This window comes from Ischnura elegans, chromosome 4, assembly GCF_921293095.1.
Source record: "Ischnura elegans chromosome 4, ioIscEleg1.1, whole genome shotgun sequence".
In the NCBI taxonomy this organism is placed as follows: domain Eukaryota; kingdom Metazoa; phylum Arthropoda; class Insecta; order Odonata; family Coenagrionidae; genus Ischnura; species Ischnura elegans.
The window spans coordinates 61,300,688-61,322,628 of NC_060249.1; the positions used below are offsets into that span (position 1 = coordinate 61,300,688).

A 21,941-nucleotide genomic window follows, 5' to 3' on the forward strand; every position below is an offset into this window, starting at 1 on the left:
AAGGGAGAGAATTAGACAATAGTATTTCTGGATAATTTCGTAATAAAAGTTAAAATATTACATATTTATGCACCGAAATCACGATGTATCCCGATAAACTAAATAAAATTAACTTCAACTTCTCGAAAGATAGTGAATAGCCATGATTAGGTATTCAAAAATACCGCCAAGTATTTTCTAGAAAGTCAAAACCAGACGTAGTGACAACATGGCTAATACATTCAGCAAAGTAACAAATCAGTAATTATATTATAAATATATTATGCTCAAATGCAGTGAAAATCCTTTACATATTGCCTATAAATAGATTTTGCACAGCTTCTAGAACTTTATGAAACGGAAACATCGGGAAGCAACGTGATGCTCAGCTGTTTATCTAGAAATTTCAGCTTGAAAGACCCGTGTATTTCGCATCTGTGTGAAATTCAGTCTGCGTGTGATTGTTTTACACAGTGGCTGTGAAACCTGTGATTAGAATCTTCTACGTAAACCATTTTAATACCTAAAACTCTGTTTGATAACTAATTTTTTGTCTGAGGTGAGTCGGAAATAAATAATTGCCGAAATAATGTCAGTGCTTCAAGCTCCAATTAGAGAACGGTTTATCTATTGGCAGCGTATATTTTTTGATGAGTTTTTCCCCGCGGATTGTGACTATAATGTGTCCGCATTGATTATGTATCGCCCATTGGCCGTAAAGCGGTACTTATTTATAGATTCTAAGCTGCTTCGTAATCACATGGGGATAGTGTGGTATTGATATTGGTTGTGAGGAAATAGCGTCAATTATTGACTGTTTACCTTCATATTTGTAAGGCATCATTAAGCTGAGTGCATCTTATACTCACACTGGTGCAGTGAATATCAATGCTGCGCTGTTGCGTGAACTTGCGTAATTAATATTATCAATTTTCTTCCAGTCATGGCAAAGTGGGGAGAAGGTGACCCTCGCTGGATTGTAGAAGAAAGGCCTGATGCCACCAATGTTAACAACTGGCATTGGTAAGATAGTTGTCATATCATCTTGCTGAAAAAACACACCTCTTTGATGGATGATTTATTTCCACAAAAATCACATCTGAGTATTCATTTCTTAATTTATACATTATCATAATTCTCCATATATATTCCAATGTTTTTAGGACGGAGAAAAACGCTACGGCCTGGTCCGTTGATAAGTTAAAAGAACTCTTCAAGGGCTTAACTTTCGAGGGAGAAGGTGAGATATGCGTATTTACTTATTTTTATCACTGTGCTACAACTTAGATTTGTTTAATAAAAGTTGATGCGGTTACATTATTTTGGATTGTAAATAGGTGTAATTATAATTGTGTTTGACGGTACTTCCATAAGAATTATATGTATATTAACGTTGGTCACATTTTCTTCGCAAATATTGAACGGTTGCCAAAAGATTTTCCTCAACCAGGCTTCATCGCGAAGAGTTGAATTAGCACTGATAAAAATTCATCATTTCATTCTCTGCTGCATGTAAGGGAACTCTCGTGAGCAGGTATCCTGAAATGGTCGTAGGAAACTAAAGTACTGCACCTTCTGTGTGGCATCAATAGAAAGATGAGCATTCTCTGTTATATACATAGTGCACAGTGTCCATATTTATTTTGTAGAATTTATTCATTCCTGAAATAATGAGCAGTAGTACTTAGTAAACTTAAAAGTACGAATGCAAAGAATTGCAGCGGTAAAATCCTGAAACAACTCATCATTACTCTTACTTAGTTGTTCCACCTATAAGTATACGACCTGTGTTGATGTTAGTGCCCTGGTAACCTAATTAGGTTATTAAGATGGAAAAACCCAAGTATTTCTTGAAATAATTGTTGTGAATTTACTTCTATTTTCATTCTTTTCCAACTTCTTTATTAATGTAGTAGACATTTTGCCAGTACCTTAATCCAGTCTATTATAATTTATGCTTCTTTATTATTGTCTGCAGGGCATAAGTGCAAAATTTATGAAGTTGACCACTGTGAAGGTGAAGCTTCTGTCAATAACCGGAAAGGGAAACTAATCTTCTTCTATGAATGGGACCTAGTTCTAAAGTGGAAGGCTGTTCTAATTGGTCAAGAGGAGGAGGAGGGGAAAGAAGGTGAAGAGGACAAATCCAAGGCCCGAAAGAAGACTGTCACCAAAGGAACAATACATATCCCTAATTTAAGTGAGGAGAATAAGGTGGAGGAGGTGGATGTAAGTGATATCATGAATATTCTGCTGTACTCTAATGTAAAGCCCAGTGGCGCCGACTCCATGGGGCCTGAAGGGACCCGAGCTGCCTCAAAAATTCGTTATGGGTGTGAGGGAAAAATGTGTCAGGCTTGTCGAGTTTTTCACGGAGTGACCAGATATCAAGATTCATGCTATCAGGGCTATTCGAGCTATCTAATTTTGATCATATGACTCTTCTAATGTGCTTAAAAAACTTAAAACTCACTACTTATGAAATTTCCCAGGGCACCGGGCCCCCCCAATATTTTTTGTACGTCAGCATCCCTGGTAAAGCCTGAATCACACGATCATTTTGATCACTCAAGCGATCGCTTTTCAAAACTGGAAAAGTGATTGCTCGAGTGATCATTTTTCTGAATCACACAGTCCCTCAGCTCGTTGTCATGGGACCTGCATCATGAAAATATATAGCGTGTTTCTTTATGTATGTCGTTCCCACGATTGTCAAACGATACGCTGCAATCGCTCCACATCGGCATTCATTCTTATTGGCTGATATCGTGTTGTTTCAGCGATGGAAAAAGCGACCGGACGAGTGATGAGAATCTTCATCATTGGAGTGATCGTGAAGAACAATCGCCGGCGACGATCATTTGCGAGTGATCACTCGAAATGACGAAAATAATGATCGTGTGATTCAGGCTTAATATGTAGATACTCTCTTACTTACGAACAGGATAGTCCAAAGTTTAGATTTTTGGTCAAAATTGGTCAAAAGTTGGAAATGACATATATGTATAGGTAAATGATCTTCAGGCCAAACTCAACCAAAATGTTGCTGTGACAACTGACATAGAGTTTCTGTGTGAGGTATATGTACTCAATACTCTCTTTACTGCTATGCGTAGATGGGATATCCTGTGAAGGAATGTCATCATTTAAGAAATTGAAAATCTTAGGTACTCTGCAGGGGTAATTTCGTGTCGCAATTACTTATAATTTTAATGGTGGGCTTAACGCTATATGGTCTGTAAGTTAGATGGTCATAAGTGAGTATTCACATTGCAACAATAGGCAAAAGGTCTTGTAGGTGTATTGAGGGTGTCCAAGCATCCCCTCAGCATTTACTTCTCATCGCAAATTCTATCCCAAGCACTCTCCTCACTCCACTTTCTTCACTCATTGCAATTTATTCTTGAAATAAGTGATACGCGTATTTTCATGAAGAGGGTCTGAGGTTCGTTTCATCTTGCCATAAAAATTTTACGTTCGCAGAGGAGAGACCTAGTAATCTATTTATTCCAGTCGATGAATAAAAGCTAAAGCAGTTGCTACTTTTTAAAATAACACTTGGAGTCCATTTGTGTGTGCACAACTTATATTTAGATTGATAAGTGTTACAGTAGACTCTCGTTATTAAGAAGTTCATGGGATCAAAAAACCGGAGGTTTGTAATTGCTAAGTTCATGAGAATCTTTCTTTTAGAAATGAAATTGACTTTAATGGATCTGATACGACAATAGCTTCTTATATTTATACAAAAATGACCATTAATTGTGCTATCTAGAATTTTTTGAGACTAAGAGGTATATTTCTTATGAAATAATGTATTAAATTATTCTTGTTTTGCTTTAAAGTCATCTGCTTGAAAAGTGATCCTTGGGAAAACAATTTTCGGCTGCCTAGTTATTGCCCTCCAAATTCATTTCAGTTTCTTGTAGTCTTGCCATTTACATGACCAATAACATCCGTGAGTAAAACACAAATTCCGTGGCTGCTCCATGATGCAATCAAGGGTTCGCATCTTCCTGAATACAACAAGTCCTTGACATGTGAACGAGATGCATTCTGAGACCTTGAGTACAAGTTGATAAACCTGTGGAAGGCATCGGAAAGTGTGGTTATCCTTCAGAATGCAACACCGCATTACAATTTTGCAGTAACTTGTAATTGTGACGAACTGATCTAGCGTGTGTGGCACGGCTGGAACTGAAAAAAATTCACTTATTCATTAGAAGTGGACTTGCTGTACAGCCAGTTTTTGAGTGTTAATGTGTGGGTCAACTTAATGCCGTTTCTTATCCGTTGAACTTCTTAATGAAGTTCTTACTGTAACTGCTAGGACCGGGACTGCAGCTCATAATTTCATAATAATATTTCTTTTACAGTAGTTTGGAATACTCTTTCATCAGGACAAATGATTGGCTTTGTAAAAACAGATATTGTATTTACATTCCTTCAACTTGTTACTTTAATTGATAAGATCTACTTTTTATTCTGGTCAATATTGAGATGTATCTTTTTGCCTTAATTCAATCTTAGTTTGATACTATGTTCATCTTTGGTAGGTACTAGTGTCTGTAAAAGAAAGTGGCATGGACTATGAGAAGGCACAGAAGTTGTTGAATGGGGAAGGTCGGAGGAAAGTTAGGGAGCAACTTACTCTCTACCTGTCTCTTCTCAAGGAAGGTAAGTAAATACTTTCTTCAATTTTAGAATATGTAAATTCATTCAACTGTATCACTTATATACTATATGTAAGACCTTGTGGTGGGTAGTGGACTCCTCAGAGAGGGGAAGAGATCATTATAACACAAGCCAAATGGTATCCATATCAGGCACTTCATTTACGAGGGCCTTTTTTTTCAACCTCTGATCGCTCAGCAAAAACGCCATACAAGTGACTGGCAGGTACTGTGCAGATAGGGCAACTTTGCATCCTTCGCACTATTAATTCTTCTTCTTTGGGCAACTTCGCACATTCAATAGGGTAGTTTCCTTCATCAAAGAAAACGAAAGGCATTGATTGCGAATCGTTACCCACCATTAGTGTATTCAAAATACACAAATTATTTGGTTTTTGAAATACCGGTTTAGACGAATGGCAAGGGTCAAATTTTATCCTCATTTGAAAAAGGCCAGATTGGCGCCCATGCGATTCCACTCCGCATGACGTCACAGGGACCTAGTTTCTACACGAGAGGATAGGAGTTATGTATCGTCTGAGGTTAGCAATGCATGCATGAGGCACAGAGCTCAGGGAAACATGTCTTAATAATCACCTATTAAAACTGGCTAATGTCGGAAAGTTTTCTTCGTTTGATAAGGTATTAATAAACCTTTTTTAAGCCAAGCGCTACCGTTCAGGAAGGTACTCAGCTATCCGCTAGCATCCTGCGACGTATCAGAGCTAAGCCTCGCCTCAAGGTCACGTCACCGGGTGGGAGGGGGAACCAGAAATACGACGTACGGAGATATTTCCCGACATTCATACTTAAGCGTCGCGTTTTCGCGCGCTTGAAATTTTTCACTTTTCATTTAATCGCGAAAAATAGATGTTGTAATTTAAAAATTTAAAAGCGCGAAATTCGTACTCCAGGAGTAATAATATTTCGATTAAGGCAATAAAAAAATAATAGGAAACCACCCTATTCTATAAATTTGTCACGACTAATCCTATTGGCCCTCTTTATGCTGAGTCTCTCTCTGAGATACCGCAAGGAATGGCTATGGTAATTCAAGAAAATGTTGGACCTTATTAATTAAAGTGTGGAAGTTGCTTAGTTTAAATTGAATTGCACTGTGTTTCTCTGATTATAGTGTCCACTTATTCCGCAAATATCAAGGAGCACCACTGCCTATTTTTTCCATCAGTGAATCCTCTTGGAAGAACTTTATATAGAGAAATGTGATAGCTCATTTTATTTCATTTCTTCTACTGTAATATGTGTACAGTGGAACCTCGTTAAAGCGAGTACGGGCTATAGCGACACCTCCGCTATTATGAGAGATAGCCGATGCACCGTCAATCGACCCTATAATAAGCGTGTTAAAAAATTCGTTTTTACGAGACCCTTTCGGTGTTGGCTCTCGCCATAGCGAGGGTTTCACCGCCGGAAGACTTTCATCAAGACTCCTTAACCTCTGTAATTGCTAGCGATCTGTTAGAAATGAAGTTAATGGAGTGCTCAGTCTCAAATTTATGTGGTAAACTGTCGTTTGATAAATATAATGATTGACGAAACAATGCTTTGCATGATTTTTATTCAGTGCGGCGCTTATAAATTGTTTGAATAGTTAGTCGTTATTTGAGTAAGGAAATTTAGTGATGCAAAAAAACATCGCCTTTCGTCTGGATTTATGCTTACGTTTATCGGATAGATGTTTATCTGTCGCCGCACCACTCCTGTTCCTGTATGTCTGTTCGCAACAGGTATATTGGCTATTATTTGCTCCACCTCCGGTAAAGCAACAATTCGCTATAGCGAGTGATTATTAGTGCACCGTGGGGTGTCGTTATATCGAGGTTGCACTGTACATAGTCAGTGCAGCATGTTGAAGTTGAATGTATATATATAGTAAAGTGTGTCCCAAAAAGAATGACCTGATTTTAACTTGTAATAATATTGAAACAAATGGCACCAGGCAAGTGAAACAGCGCCAGATGTGATCGGCATTGTTTAGAGTTTTAGAAAAATCCGCTGAATGTCACTACAATCGCTGATGTGGAGCGTGCAACCCTTAGACCATTGTTCTAACAATAAGGTGCAGCCAGTCTCGCTGAAGATGACGTACAGGACCGCGAGAACAGGCTTTACACTCTTGGCCTCCCAGGTCCCCTGACATAACCATGCGATTTTTTCCTTTTGGGAAATGTTAAACAGCGTGTTTACGTTCCTCCCTTGCCTCGTGACATTGATGAACAAAAAACATGAATATCAGCTGCTGTAGCTTCAGTGACAGAAGACACCTCACACTCAGTTTGGATGAATTCAGCTGTCAGCTAGATGTCGTCCGCACAGCCAATGGAGGACATATTGAACATTTATGAGGGTTTTTTTATAAACTTTTTTTCTTTTGTAAGTAATTTAGTATACATTATGTTGATGTTAAGCCCTTCTTCTTAATAAATTATCTTATTTAAAATCGGGTCATTCTTTTTGGGACACACTGTATATCAGCTTGCGGCCCTCTCCTTGCTAGAAGCAACGCTAGCATTTCAATTTGTGTGTAATTCATTATCCTTGAGGATATCCCTAGGATAAAGCTTCCTCTTTTCTCACAATTATTCGATGTTATTTATAGATTAAGCTAACTTATTTATCCATTCCTTACGTATTCATCATCCTCATCTCTGGTTGACAATACAAAGATGAAGTGGTGCTGCTCTCCCCTCAATTATCCTATCAGTAAATATTTTCTCACTTCCATATTTCTTCTGTCTTGTAAACTGTGCCATCTTTTTCATATATTTTCCTAACATATTTTACCTATCTTTTCTTATTTCAGAATATTCAAAGGGAATGATTCTTCCTAAAAAGGGTGAACTGGACATGGCGGCTCAGTCAAAGCCCTCACCTCAATCGGCTAGTGAAATTAAACAGGTTTGTATTCACTTTGGCTTCATTTAATCCAAGCCTGGTTGTTTCATGTTAGTCTCGTCATTGAATGTCTTTTTATCTGGAAGTCACTGATTCAGCCAAAGAAATATCTATATGCCGCCAATTATAGTTCAATTAAGCATTTATTACCTTATACAGTGAGTCCTCGTTTAACGTCACTTACCGTTCCTGATAACTGTGACGATAAACGTAATGACGTTAGTCGAAGCATAATATCCCATAAGAATCAATGTAAAAAGTGAATATCGGCTCCTAGACCTCACAATTCCTGCGCAAAAAAAATGTTAGCGTATTATATCTGGGGTATTTTTTACGGTGGGAATGCTAAACTATCGCATAAATACGAGTTCCTGTCTTCATCAACGACAATAGCAGCAGTGACGTAAATCCTTCTCCATTTTTGTATCTTCCAGCACTTGCTTTTCGGCTTCTCTATGGTGGTCGCCCGGGCGAGCGTCGCCTCGGCATCATCATCGCTGAAGCATCGTCGCAATTACAGGAACCAAAATTATTGTGAACTCGGCAAAAAAAGTGACGACTAAAACTCCGAGTTCTACACGGAAAAATGCCTTGAAATATCTTTTTAGGTTCCTGAAAACCATTATGTCAAGTAAAACCTTGCACACCTTCGCAAGGATTCATTTTGCAGAAATTTTTGCTAAAACCATTATCGCAATTAAGAATAAACACACCGAATAAAATCAACAGATTTAGGCATTACTTGGTGGAACGATGAGATATTCATGATGAAATAAAAACACAGTACTATTCCACAACCTTATATTTTTGCAGTCTACTAGTTTCAACGTTGTAAATTGTAAATTTTGTAAACGTAAATTTAAAACGTTGTAATGACGGTGTAAACGTTGAAACTAGTAGACTGCAAATATATAAGGTTGTGGAATAGTACTGTGTTTTTATTTCATCATGAATAAACACACCGTTTTACACTTTGCTTAGACAGACTGTATTACCGCCCACAAAACGAACAACCTGCAACGCCCGCCGCTTCGCCTTTTTTTTTCGCGCGAAATTTAAAAGACGTGACGTTATCACAAAGCGTAGGTGCGATAAATGAATGACGGTCTCAAAATTTTCGTGACGTTATCGCGAAATGACGTTGAACGGGGTGACGTAGAACGAGGACTCACTGTACAGGGTTCCCACTCAACCATGAATAAGCCGTGAATTTTATCTACCATGAAAAAACCTGGAAAAAGCCGTGAATTTCATCATAAAACCTTAATAATTGCTCAAGATTGATTGTAGAACTATGATTGACAGATGGAAAGAAAAATCGATATTTTGATTTCGATTCAATAACAGTCATGTGCAGACACTGTCCACGCATTTATCTCCACACGTATATTCGAATTTCGCAATTATTGGTCCGTGTGCCATGACGACACATTGATCTTGAGCCTGTGATTGGAAGAAGACCGGTAAACAAAGTGTTCATTAACTCTGGCAAGAAATCGGGCACTTCTTTATCTCCTCCCTCCATTTTCCCACTCACAACCTTTATCCAGACCTGAATTTTGATATCGATAGGTGACGTCATGAGAGATAGCACACCCATTGCTTCGTTTGCATTCACGGTGTCTGTTGTATTTGATAAACTTTTAGTTAACATGCGGGCGGTGATTGTTCTGTGATCAATATTTCTGCCTAAAATGGCTTATCAACAGACTGTGAATTTGACGACATTAGCCCGTGAAAACTTGGAAAAAAACGTGAATTTTATAATTTAATTAGAGTAGGAACCCTGTTATAGTATTTCCCGAAATACCATATTAATTCGTGTAAGAAATGCACCTTTTTTCCTAAAAATTGCAGCCGAAAATGGGGTCGAATTTTATATCAGCCTGCCAGTCTTAAGTCTAAAGGAGGAGTGAGTGACCTTGCTTTTCAGTGTGAGTCATCTAGAAACCTAGATTAAAAACAAGCGGGAGGCAGGGGAGTTTCTCTCTTAGTGACTTAATTTTACAATGCTCCTATTTGCATTTTTTACTCGTAAGCATGGTGCAACTGCGTCAATACCTCAGAGATGAGCATTGAAAAGATCATGTGGGGTTTTTTCAAAAAACCTCAGCTGGGTGCACCAACTTTGTCGCCATGAGTGGGAATCCCGTGGTATTTACACTGCTAATAGTAATCTCATATCAACATAAGAGAAAAACATAGTTTTAAGGACTGAAGCTGTTTAATAGTCAACATCTGTCTTTCCAAGATATTTCCATTATGCCAAGGGCCTTGTTTTTCAAAAATCATCTTAAGATGCTATTAGAAGGATTTTTGGAATGGAAAATTATATTGGTGTGAACACCTTCAGTTTCAAAAATTGAAATGAGTGTGTTCATTGTTGGACTAAATGACGGATTGAAGAAATCGGAAATGCTTATAATTGGAGAATGCTTGCAAATTCTCTAATCAGGCAAACCCACCACCGAACACCAAACCCACAGCACAGAAGTGAACTCATTGGCAATTTGCTGCAGGCGTGCCTACCAAAATATTTCCCCTATCTGAACGTGAGAACATCTACTCCTTAAAGGAGAGATAGAGGGGAAGGAGTGCACTCCCTCCATCTTTCAAGCAATGAGGGAGTAAGGACAAACACATCCGATCTTGCACGTGGCATCTTTGTCTTCAAAGCGAAGGCAGGCGAGATAAGCAATATACGCATCTCGCCTTGCCAGCAGTTTCTAGTCCATCTCATCTTGATTGAATGTACTCGTGCTACTCTTGTTTTTTTGAAAATTGTTGTATTTGCACTATGCTGAATATTAGCAGCCTTGTTATATCTAGAAAGCTTTTTATCAATCAGTTAGAACTTAAATACTGTCTGAAATGCATTTGTTTGGTCTCATTCTTTTTGGTACCCTGTGTATGTCATTCAATTGCTGAAAGCTATTGAGACATTTTCTGATTGAAATTCCAACACATGTCTGCAACACCTCATGATGGGAGAAAGAAAAATTTTGAGGAAATTTTTTACCGACTCTGAACCTCAAAAATAGGGGTGCGTCTCTTACATGGGTGCGTCCCTTACATGGGTGCGTCCCTTACATGGGTGCGTCCCTTATACAAGTTTAAATGGTACATAAATTAAATGTGATCAATGAAATGATGTCACTATTTGCATTCTATTATGAACCTACTTTTGAAATGACGATTATAAACTAAATATATAATTAAATTAGGCAAATGAATAACAAAAAAAGTGTAACTAACATATTAATTGGAAGTATTTTAAAAAATAACACGAAGATGGCAATATTCCACAAGTTTATTGTCCGTACAACGCGTTTCATTATCAAGTACACCCATGTCTCGTATAGCGCAATTTCGATATAGCGCAAATTCGTTCCTCGGGGAAACATTGCAACGCAGTGTAGCCTAATCAAAAATCTTAAACGCTCTCGTGATAAAACGTGAACTTGCGCTAAGTACACACAAAATTTCTATTAATTTACGCATATTAATATTATTTCTTGCCTCAAATCTTCTTTTTTGTTTATATATTAATCGAAATTCATTGCTGTACAATTGCCAAAAGTATTACTCGTCATTGGGTCTAGAGTTTTTTTTTCAGCAATACGGTTTTAGACGTATTTTTGCCGTCGTAGGTTACCGGGCGATTGCCTTCCAGGTAGAGAGTCTACGCTAAAGCCTTCAAGGTCATCGGTATTCACGGGGGAGAAATGGAGCGGTGACCGAGTTGCGCATGAATAGCATCAACACATAAAAGGGTCCGCTATAGAGTCTTAAACACAATGGCTTCGTTCCCTCCCCGCAGTCATAGCCCTTCTGCGTCTCAGGAATACAGTTCAGCAGAAGAAGGTGATTTAGATAGAGCCATACAGGGTAAAAACCAAGAGAATATGGCAAAAAATTGGAATGCGTGTAGAAAAATCAAGAATTTATCAAGAAAAACCATTAACCTAGAAGAGGACTTGAGAGAGGTCAATTGCTTTGAAAATGGAGAGCGTCAAAGCGATATTGCGCGGAAGTTTAAACTCAAGATGCCTTATTCTGAATAAAGACGAAGCTAAAATATCAGTGACCTCAGCCGCACCAACTTCAACCAAGCGGTCTACACATACGGAAAGTTCATGGTGAATCAGTACAAAAAGACGAGAGTGGTAATCGCTCCGAGACATTAAGTGAAAGCTCCGGTTGGTTCCAGAATTTAAACGGCAAGCAGGTATTTTCAGTGCGGCGATATCAGGTGAATCTGCAAGTGTTGATAGCGCAGCCACCACAACATTTTCTGATGAACTCCAAGCTGTTATTGAAAGTGGCTCCTTTCCCCCTCAACTAGTTTTTAGTGTTGATGAGACGATATTCTTTTGGAAAAGAATGCATTCTCGTTCATTCATTTTCAGGGAAGGAAAACCTGGGTCAGGTTTTAAGACATTTAAAGACTGTTTCACGTAGCTGCTAATGACTCGGAGGACTTCAAATTAAAATGATTTATCATTCATTAACTCCGCTAGCTATGAAATGGCATTCAAAGTAGCATTTGCCTGTCATTTCGATGAGCGACAAAAGGGCCTGGGTGACACAACAGTTGTTTTTAGACTAGTTTGAAAAATCATCAACTGCCGGCAACGCATTACGATCCCCTGAGATAGCAGATGTTAGCCCACCCGCACGACAGGACGGAATTTCGAAAGCACGTAAGAATTTTTTTTAACGTGAATAAAAGTCTTTGAATGCGTGAATACTATCTTTAAAGATGTTTTAAACTATAAATATTTATAGAAATAATGTTTTCTAAGGCTTTTTATGGGAATATAGATGTTTTAGAGGAAATTCAATACCCAAGACCTATGCTACCAGGAACGCATCCCTATCTTCCCTATGTTAAAACGCTCTCGTATAACGCAAATTCGTATAGCGCAAAGACCCCAAGGAACGCATCCCTTGCGCTATACGAGACATGGGTGTACTTGATAATGACCTAACGGTCGAAACGCGTTGTCCGGACAATAAACTTGTGGAATATTGCCATCTTCGTGTTATTTTTTAAAATACTTAGAATGTCATTCCACTACATAACGCCTGCTTCTGTTACTTATATTAATTGGAACTTAAACATAGCTTAAAACTCGAGTTTCAGCCCCACTCAAATGGACTTGTGCTGAAAAATTTGTGTTTGCTATGCTCTATTTATTAGAAATTCAAATGATTGCCTATGCATATGCTCTCTCTTTTTTGCAGGCTTTGCAGAATGGAAGGCCAGTGACATCTTCTAATGCCGGAGAAAAAGGCAAACCCATCGATACTACCTCTATCAGAATGAAGCAGACGTTTCAGTGTACTGCTGAGGATTTCTTTAGGGCACTGACTCAAAAAGAGGTACATAAATGATTCTCCACTGTACAAGATATTTTTGCAGTTTGTGTGACACTGATTTTTGAATCATGTTGTCTTTCCAGATATTTTCAATGGGCCAAGTCTCATTTTTAACGTTCCTACCAAACCACTACTACAGTGGACTCTCGTTATTACGAAGTTCACGGGGCCGAAAAAACTGAGGTTCGTAATAACGAAGTTCGTGAGAACGTTTCTTTCAGGAATCGTCGAAAGAAATGGTGTATTATAAACGCTATTAAATTACACGGAAATATATATAAAAGGAAAATTCGTTTCAGTTTTTCAACTGAAGTCTGCGCCATGACGCAATCGAGGGTTGATGTCTTCCCGAACACATGAACTCCGATGTTCAAACTAGATGCGTCCCAAGACCTTGTTCCAAGGTTGATAAAATTACAGTCCGGCCACCGAGAGTTGTCCAGTAACAGACAATAGTCTGGGTAAGGGGGCCAGGTAAGAAAGCAAAACGCTTACAAAGTGTTCCATGAAGAAAGGAACCGGAAAAGACGACGAGCGTGAAGGACCTAGTGGAATTATTACTTATTCTTGTGATTCGAAGAATGGGCTTATTTTGGTGGATTAGGCTTATTTCGGTGCTCGTTTATGCATTTGACAACGTTGTTTGACTAGGCGAGGGTGTGTGGTGCGTTTGGGGGACAGCGATTGGCTTTAAACCGTGCTGGCGCAGGATTATTTGCCCCTCCTATTGTGCGGTATTCGGACAACCCTCGACAGCCGGACTGCATGTAAGTTATTGATGAGTACGGTTATCCTGCGGGATGCAACACTGCATTACACGTATGCGTTAGCTCACGATTATGGTGAACTGATCTAGCGGGGCCTGCGATGCATCCGGAACCGAAAAAATAGCTCCCCGCGGTAACGAAGAATGGGCGAAACGCTGAACAGTTCCTAAATTCACACCGGATTCAATTATACCTTATTCAGATCGTGATCACAGTGAGAGTTTCCCAGCGACACACCGTGTAGTATCGGCCAAAACGAAAGGCGCCAAATTTGAAAGTTTTGAATGCTCGTATCTCTGAAAATTCGTACATCGAATGTGCATAGGAAGAGGATTGACTGTGCATCCAATTTACTAACGGTTATGAGTGGGTCACCACGACTTCTCAGGAATGAAGGCTGTTATATGATGTAGTGCGTAAACGGAATAAATAACCAAAATTGACGCTCTTAGGCACAGTACACGAGAATAACTTTAACGGGGTGCGATTATTAAAACTTAAGTGTAGTGAATATCCACCTAAATGCCGTGACTTGTGCGTGTAACTTTGTAATAAAGTTCACATTGTAACCGCCGGGCCCCGGACTTAGGTTCGTAATTTCGTAAAAACGAAAATTTCGTAATAACGTTTCTTTTACTATAGCTTGGATAGGCCTTTTCGACGGGACCAACGATTTGCTTCGTAATAACGAGAACTTCGTAACAACGTTGTTCGTATTAACGAGAGTCTACTGTATACTGTAATCTTTAAACATACTGGTTTATAAGTTTCTTTCAGTATCATCACAATTGTGAGATTTTTTCGTACCTCAAACTAGTTCTCTCTTGCTAAAATCTTATTTGTGCAGTTTTGTCATGAGCACTTTTGTTGAAAGCTTTAAAATTATTTCAAAATTATGGGAAGAAAATTTTAATCTTAAATGATGAAATTATCCTTCCTTTTCAGATGATCAGGCTGACTATGTTGCCCTGGTTATAATCCGTTTTTTGTTCTTTCAGCTAGTTGAAGCTTTTACCAATGGGCCTGTGGTTCTGGAGCCAGTGAAAGGAGGAAAATTTGAGTTCTTTGGAGGAAATGTTAGTGGAGAATTTATGGAAGTGGTAAGTAATGAAATATTTAATTAATTTTTATTAAAGTTCTTTGAAAATGTGTCATACTTGAGACAAAGTCAGGCTTGTGTTCTTTGTTGTGAAATGGTTTTGATGCAGCTGCTGGTGAACTTGGAACCCAATGTCGGCAATGGCTGCAAACGGATGCAACGGGTGGTGTCCTAACACCCCCTGCCACACTCCTTTTAGGCAGGTTGTGGGGTATTGTGTAGATTTAGATGAATGCCCAGACTCTGTCATATGTAATAGTGCTCTCTGGATGATTGTTGTTGGGTTAATGTCAAATAAAAAAAAAACATCATTGCTGCAAATTAGTACTTCTGCAATGATTCCACAGCAATGAAGCTTATTATATGATGTTGCGTGCATACTAAATTATATCCTACCGAAGAAAGAACCATAATGTACGCACTTGGGCACAGTACACTGGGAGAACTTAAATAAAGTGCAATAATTATAAAGAAGCATAGTGTATATCCACCTAAATGCCGTTGCTTATTCAGGGAACTTTGTAATGAAGTGCTTTTTGTAACTGCCGCGACTGAGATTAGTAATTTTGTAGTAATTAAAATTTCATAGTAACATTACCTTTATTATAGATAGGATTGACTTTTCGTCTGGACCAACGATTATGTTATCAGTATGATTGTTTGTATTAACGAGAGTATACTGTGTTTCAATGGAAATGGAAAGTTTTCTGGGAAACTGTCTGACTATAAAATTTTCAGCTTACTTATAGTTTTTTCTCATGTATTACTCGCACTTATTTTTCCTCTTCAGTGGTGTCAAAAATGGTGTGCAAGTCGGCAGTTCCACTGCACAAATGCCCAACAATCCCCCACCAAATCAAATCCGCTCATCTTGTAGCCCAACAATACGAATGCGCTCAACTGGCAGTAGCCGGAGCATAAATGCTCACCTCCAATTCTCGGAGGTGAGTGTTTGTGCTCCAACTACTGCCAGCTGAGCACATTCTAATTGTTCAGCAACTAGATGAGCAGATTTGATCCGGTGGGCAATTCTACATCTACATAATACCCCGCAAGCTGCCTAAAAGGCGTGTGGCAGGGGGTGGGAGGATACCAGCCATTTACAGCTAAAAAAATATATGAAGTGCTCTAAGGAAGTTGGGAATAGCCTTTATTAACCCTTTTGCTGCTTCAATAGATTTTTCATCGGTTCCATTTTTTTGCCTATTATCCAGAAAAAAATGAATTGAATCATTCATTTGACGTCGCTGAATGTCGCCGCACGAATGGACGTAGTTCCGCTAGAATTTCGAGCAGATGACAGCACCTACGACCGAAGGGAGGGTTTTTCGAAAACGTAGATATTTACCCGCATGTCGTGTTGAAAGGAAAAGTTTTTTGAAAGTCGTGGAATATCCCCGCATGTCGCAGGCAATAACCATAATGTTTTTTGCGGGTATTCCCGCTTGTAGCAGCGAAAGGATTAAAGTCCTTTATGGTTCGGGGGAAAAACGAATTCCCATATCTATCCGTTCAGCAAAACATCTCTATTAATTTATCGCTTCTATCGGACCTGGAAATATAGTGTGGCTCTAATATTATGTTCTCTCTGTTGCTCTTAAAGGTATCCATTCTCAATTGTTCAAGCAATTGAGCAATTTCAGCAAGCAAAGCAAGCATTCTCAATTGTTGAGCATTTGTGCAGTGGAGGTATCGATATCATATATAGGGATGCATGGGTCATCCAGGTATTTCCAACTTTTATATGCATAGGAAAGACACACAATGGCATTTCAATCAACATTATTTCTGGCAGAGCAAGTGCATTGTTTTTTTATCTTTCCCTGCCAGTCGGGACACCAAAACGTGGACCCACCTGCCACAATCGCAGACATTGCTGATTATGTTGTGAGCATGGTGTGCAAGCAACTTTATTTTCCTAAACATATTGCTGAAAATCAAGGTGTGAAGGTGTGTGTATTACTAGAGAGTATGTGGTACATGAGAATATATCGTAGTTGTAGTCTCAGAGCAGTTACGTATCTCATTTTTTCACCATATGTACAAAAGTGCCTCAGCTTCAACTTATTGCACAATGTAAAGTTTAGGTGTTTGTTGAAAAGAATTACCTAATTTTAATTTTTTGCAAGGAAGGTCAACCTATGTACTATTTCATCTCTTGAAATGGGGAAAAAAGTAATTATGTTTGTGGTTTGCAATCACAGAATTATCTGTATTTAGTGCACAAATGGTGCCAACATTTTCATTTTTTCATTATAATTGAAAGAATTGCTACTTGAACTGGTATACATATTCCAGTGAAATCATAGTTTTAATAATTTTAAGTACTTAAAAAAAATACTAAATTAAATTCATCTTTGGCAAGATGACTGACTGAAAAATAAATTTCAATAGAAATTGTGCCCAAAGTAAGTAATAATCATGAAGTAAGTGTGTGTAAAGTATGCTATATTTTGGGATAAAGGGCTAGAGAATTAGGGAGCAGCAGGGAGTACATATGTATAGGTAAATAGTCAAACATCCTAAATCCTTAATGGATATTCCAATTTTCTTTCGGAGTATGGTTGCGCCAGGAATAAAAAAGTTTAAAAATGTCTGTTGTGTAACAATTAAAAATAGAAGTTTACTCTATTGTTTTCATTATTCCTAGTTATATTTTTTTATATTTTAGGCAAATAAATTATATAAGTCTGTTGAATCAAAATTTCTTTTAAATTTCTTTAACATTAATTTCTTAACATAAATGGACAAATTTGAAATGAATTTTTGAAGAAAGGAATACATAATTAAATGATTAAGTCCTGAAAGCTACATTAATATTTTTTAAATTTTACTAGCTCAAGTGCTGTCCGAAATGCCCATTTGGTATGGTTTACATATGTTTAGGACGTTGCAGAAAGTGTTAGGCCAAATATGAGTGACTCATGATCTGCCCAAGTAAAGAGCGGTTAAGTTGTTATTCGCTGTGAAATCTCCTTTTTACCCTCTGCTACCCTGTTTGACTAATTTCAGATTTTAGTGGCTAATTCATTTTAAAGGAAGAAAGTTTTTATGATCTGATCAGATACTGTTAATCAAATGTACCTGTTGCAAAATGTAATACTCAACCTATTGCCTGAGTCATCCAGCTAACTATTTTTTACAGCTGAATTGTCTATCATTATCTTTGCAGCTCTGTAAATTATTCTAAAAGTTTGCTCTGGGATCGGTAAAAGTTATTGGACTCCCAAGGTTGGTGTACTAATTTTATTTAATTCTGCATTTATCATCACAGACACCCAACACAAGGATTGCGCAGCGGTGGCGATTCAAAACTTGGCCTGCCAATCACTACTCAATGGTTAATTTCCAGATAACTCAAAAGGAAGATCATACTGAAGTTGTTATGAACCAAAATGGAATTCCACTAAGGTATGAAATAAAATTAAAATAATTAGTGAATTAGGACATGCCATTGATCTAAATTTCATTGGTATTCGGGAACTATTTTGATTATTGCAGTGTCAACAAAGAATTTTCAATTTAAGTTGAGCTAAATCTCGCAAGTTTTGAGTAGGGTTTAAGTTACAATACAATATTTTATTATGACATGGTTTAGAAGCTTGTAAATGTTGTCCCGTTGTTGATGAAGATTTAGTAGAGAAGGGGATCAAAAGTCGCTAAGTTCATGCTCCAGCAATAAAATCTGTAGGTACCTATTTCTCAATTAAAAATGCCAATAATCTTCTTGACTTGACTTCTTCACTTGACTTGACATCGTACGGGACAAGTCTTTACATCCACATTGTAGCAAAACTTAAGGAATGTCAAATGTTTTCCTCAAAATATCATACGTTAAGATTAAATAATTTTAAAATTCCAGTAAAAGATTGCAGTTAAATTTTACTAATAAAAATGTACTCACAAAATGTCAATTACTTAAAACATGAATTATAACAGAGATTTGGTGCTTTCCTGGCAAATAGATTGAGTCAAGTTATCTCAGGATTGCCACTGGGTCAGGAGCTGCATAACTACTAGCATTTCTATGGCGGACTAGTACCATGGCTTATAGCCCTGGGGATGATGGTGTAGTTGGAGATCGAAACATCAGCAGTAATGCAGCTCCTTACCTGGTGATGATCCCAAGGACTCATAGCGTAACCATAAATTATAACACCTTAAGTGCGCTTAAAAGAAAATTTGGGGGAAAAAACTGGTCACTATATTTCAGGATCCCTTTTACAAACTAATTTTAGTATGAATTGTGAACTAATTATTATTGAATTATTGTTTATCTCATTAAATACTCCTTATGATTGCTAGCATGCAGTTATTGAAGTTGGTATCAGTGATTGACTTAACAAAGTAATAATGCACGTGCACAAATGCAGTCCTAACTTTTTTTATAACCTTGCGGGGGTGCCGAAACTAGTAACGCGTATGCTTTGTCCAATATTGTGTATTTGTCTCATAGTTCTATTTCAGTCCTATTGTAAAGCAGTTCTAATTGTAGTAGCATTGATTTGGCATTCTGTGCAGTGTTTGGTTTTTATAAAATTGAGTAGAATATGTATTGATTTCATCTTAAATTAACTAAATATGTATCTTTCCAGTGAGGTGGAATCAACAAAGAATGGGTGGGAAGTGTACTACTGGTCCTCGATGAAAAGAACCCTGTGCTTTGGAGCCTTTGTGGTTTAAGTGGCCTGCATCGCAGATGTCCCCATACACCTAATTGATAACAGTTTTACCCAGATTGAAGCATTGGCATATTTGCAGTATTTGGGGTGCCGGAGGTGAACTGTAGTTCCATTAGGTTGAAGCCATCCAATGCAGTACACAGTGGTTAATTCATCATATTTATTGTGCGAAGAAGTCTTCAAGAGAAATCCACGACTGTGTTTATGTGTATCATGAGCTCCTGCCTGCCACACCTAATGAAATCATTATTTTGAACCTTGGGGCGACTACTCCAGGTGAAACCTCTGTGCTAGCTCATGTTTTGATTGCTAAGCATTGTGGGGTGTAGGTTTTATTTAAACAAATTGTTCAATTGATCTAAAATGGGAAATATGAACTTTCAAAAAGTGTTTTTTCCTGTATGGGTGATGATGGAAAGAGAAAAAGAGCATTGCCTTAATATGTAAGTTACATGAAGTAAATGGTGCTTTCTCATCGAAAGTTTTTATTTTGTGATGTGCAATGGTAGATGGCTTCCCTCAGTCCCAATCTTGCATATAGGTACATGATATTTTGAGTAATCCCTTTAAACTTACGAGGGTAGTTGTAGTAATCTCATCTTTACAGTTCTGCTTTCCTGACATCCTCTGTTTGCCCTTATTTAAGTTTTGTAGTACTACTGACTCGGCCCCCTCCGCCTTGGACACTGTTTCAAGTATTCATCAGACCTCTCTTGCCTCAAATTTTGAATCATTTATTATGTTTTCTTAGGAATATATCATTATTGCTCTCTGTAAATTTTTCAAGTAGCCTACATTTTTCTCACTCCAATACAGAACTCATTGTTTTTTTGCTGCCTTTTTATCTTTGGTATAGTTTTGGTAATAACGTGAAAGGATATCACTGCCTTGTGCAGGAACTCTTTAAGTGATATATGAGTCATGAATTTATCAACACTAAAAGTTATTGCTGGAAACATCTTGTTTTCTTTCCTGCACCACCTTTTGATTGATTGTCTTTATTAATTTTAATCACTGATTAAATATATGAGGAGTGAATGGCTGTTTTTTTCTGAAAGGGCCGAATCAAAGTCTGCCATTACATTTTTGCAATGGTTGTGATTTTCGAAATTGCTAATATTAATTTGTCCTGTTACTTAAGTAAATAAATATATGATAATTTTATGACAGGTTCAAGATGTATTTTTGTTGCACAGTAGTAAAATTATTATTGAAGATGTTAATGAAAATAAACTGAGAATGTTTGTTTTCAAGCGACCATTCTGTAGAAATAAATTGCTGTATATAAATTAATTGTAATTATTCTTTATGGTTTTTCTAGTTTTTTTTACTTCTAGTTTACCTTAATTGGCTCATCCATAATGTGTTCCTATTGTTAGAATCATGAAATACTTCATTGAACCAAATATCGAATCAATTTTTATTTGAGAAAAAGTGAATTTAAAAATTCATATGCTTTAGCACTTATTAATTTGCCCTCTTTCATTCAAATTGTATAGCTCAGGGAACCTGAGACCCTAACTAGTGCATATTTATTTTAATTTCCGTCAGAGTTAAAAAGAATAACCAGTAATTTTATTTTTTTTTCATGTTACTGTGAACCCATTTGAGCCCAGGGGTGGATTCAGCATCAAACTTTGGGTGGTCTAGGAACGATTTTACATTAGGGAGAGCTACAATATGATAAATAAAATAGGGTGGTTTCCTATTATTTTTTTTTGCCTACATCGAAAGATATTACTCCTGGAGTATGTATTTCATGCTTTTAGATTTTTCAATGACGATATCTATTTTTTGCGATTAAATGAAAAGTGAAAATTTTCAAGCGCGCGAAAATGTGACGGCTAAGTAGGAATGCTGGGAAAACTCCACGTGACGTCGTTCTGGTTCCAGCTGCCGCAAGTGAGGTGACCTTGGGGCAAAAACTTTGGGCGCTGATACGTCGCAGGATGCTAGCAGGTAGCCGAGTACCCTGCTAGCTGGTAGCACTTGGCTTAAATAAGGATTATTAACACCTTATCAAACGAAGAAAACTTTCCGACCTTAGCCAGTTTTATTAGGTGATTATTAAGACATGTTTCCCTGAGCTCTGTGCCTCATGCATGCATTGGTAACCTCAGACGATGTAAAACTCCTATCTACTCGTATAGAAACTAGGTCCCTGTGACGTCACATGGAGTGGCATCGCATGGGTGCCAATCTGGCCTTTTTCAAATGAGGATAAAAATGGACTATTGCCATGTCTAAACTGGGATTTCTAAAACCAAATAATTTGTATATTATGAATACACTAATGGTGGGTAACGAATCGCAATCAATGCTTTTTGTTTTCTTTGATGAAGGAAACCCCTATTCAAGCCTCATTCACGCATAGTACTTTTAGCAATGCATTTGCATACACACTCCCTTTCCTCCCTTACAAGGATGCAAAAACTTTTTTTAA

The 21,941-nt window shown here is 37.7% G+C and overlaps 1 protein-coding gene across 1 annotated transcript; it reads left to right on the plus strand.

The window, feature by feature from the left end:
• Positions 1-373: 373 nt before the first annotated feature.
• Positions 374-20,791, plus strand: LOC124157568 (activator of 90 kDa heat shock protein ATPase homolog 1). The gene is made up of 10 exons (XM_046532406.1): positions 374-538; positions 921-1,002; positions 1,143-1,219; positions 1,958-2,208; positions 4,536-4,656; positions 7,477-7,571; positions 12,816-12,953; positions 14,716-14,817; positions 18,091-18,227; positions 19,412-20,791. Exons 2-10 carry the CDS (start codon positions 923-925, stop codon positions 19,497-19,499), a joined length of 1,089 nt encoding a protein of 362 aa, XP_046388362.1. The 5' UTR covers positions 374-538; positions 921-922; the 3' UTR covers positions 19,500-20,791.
• Positions 20,792-21,941: the final 1,150 nt, after the last annotated feature.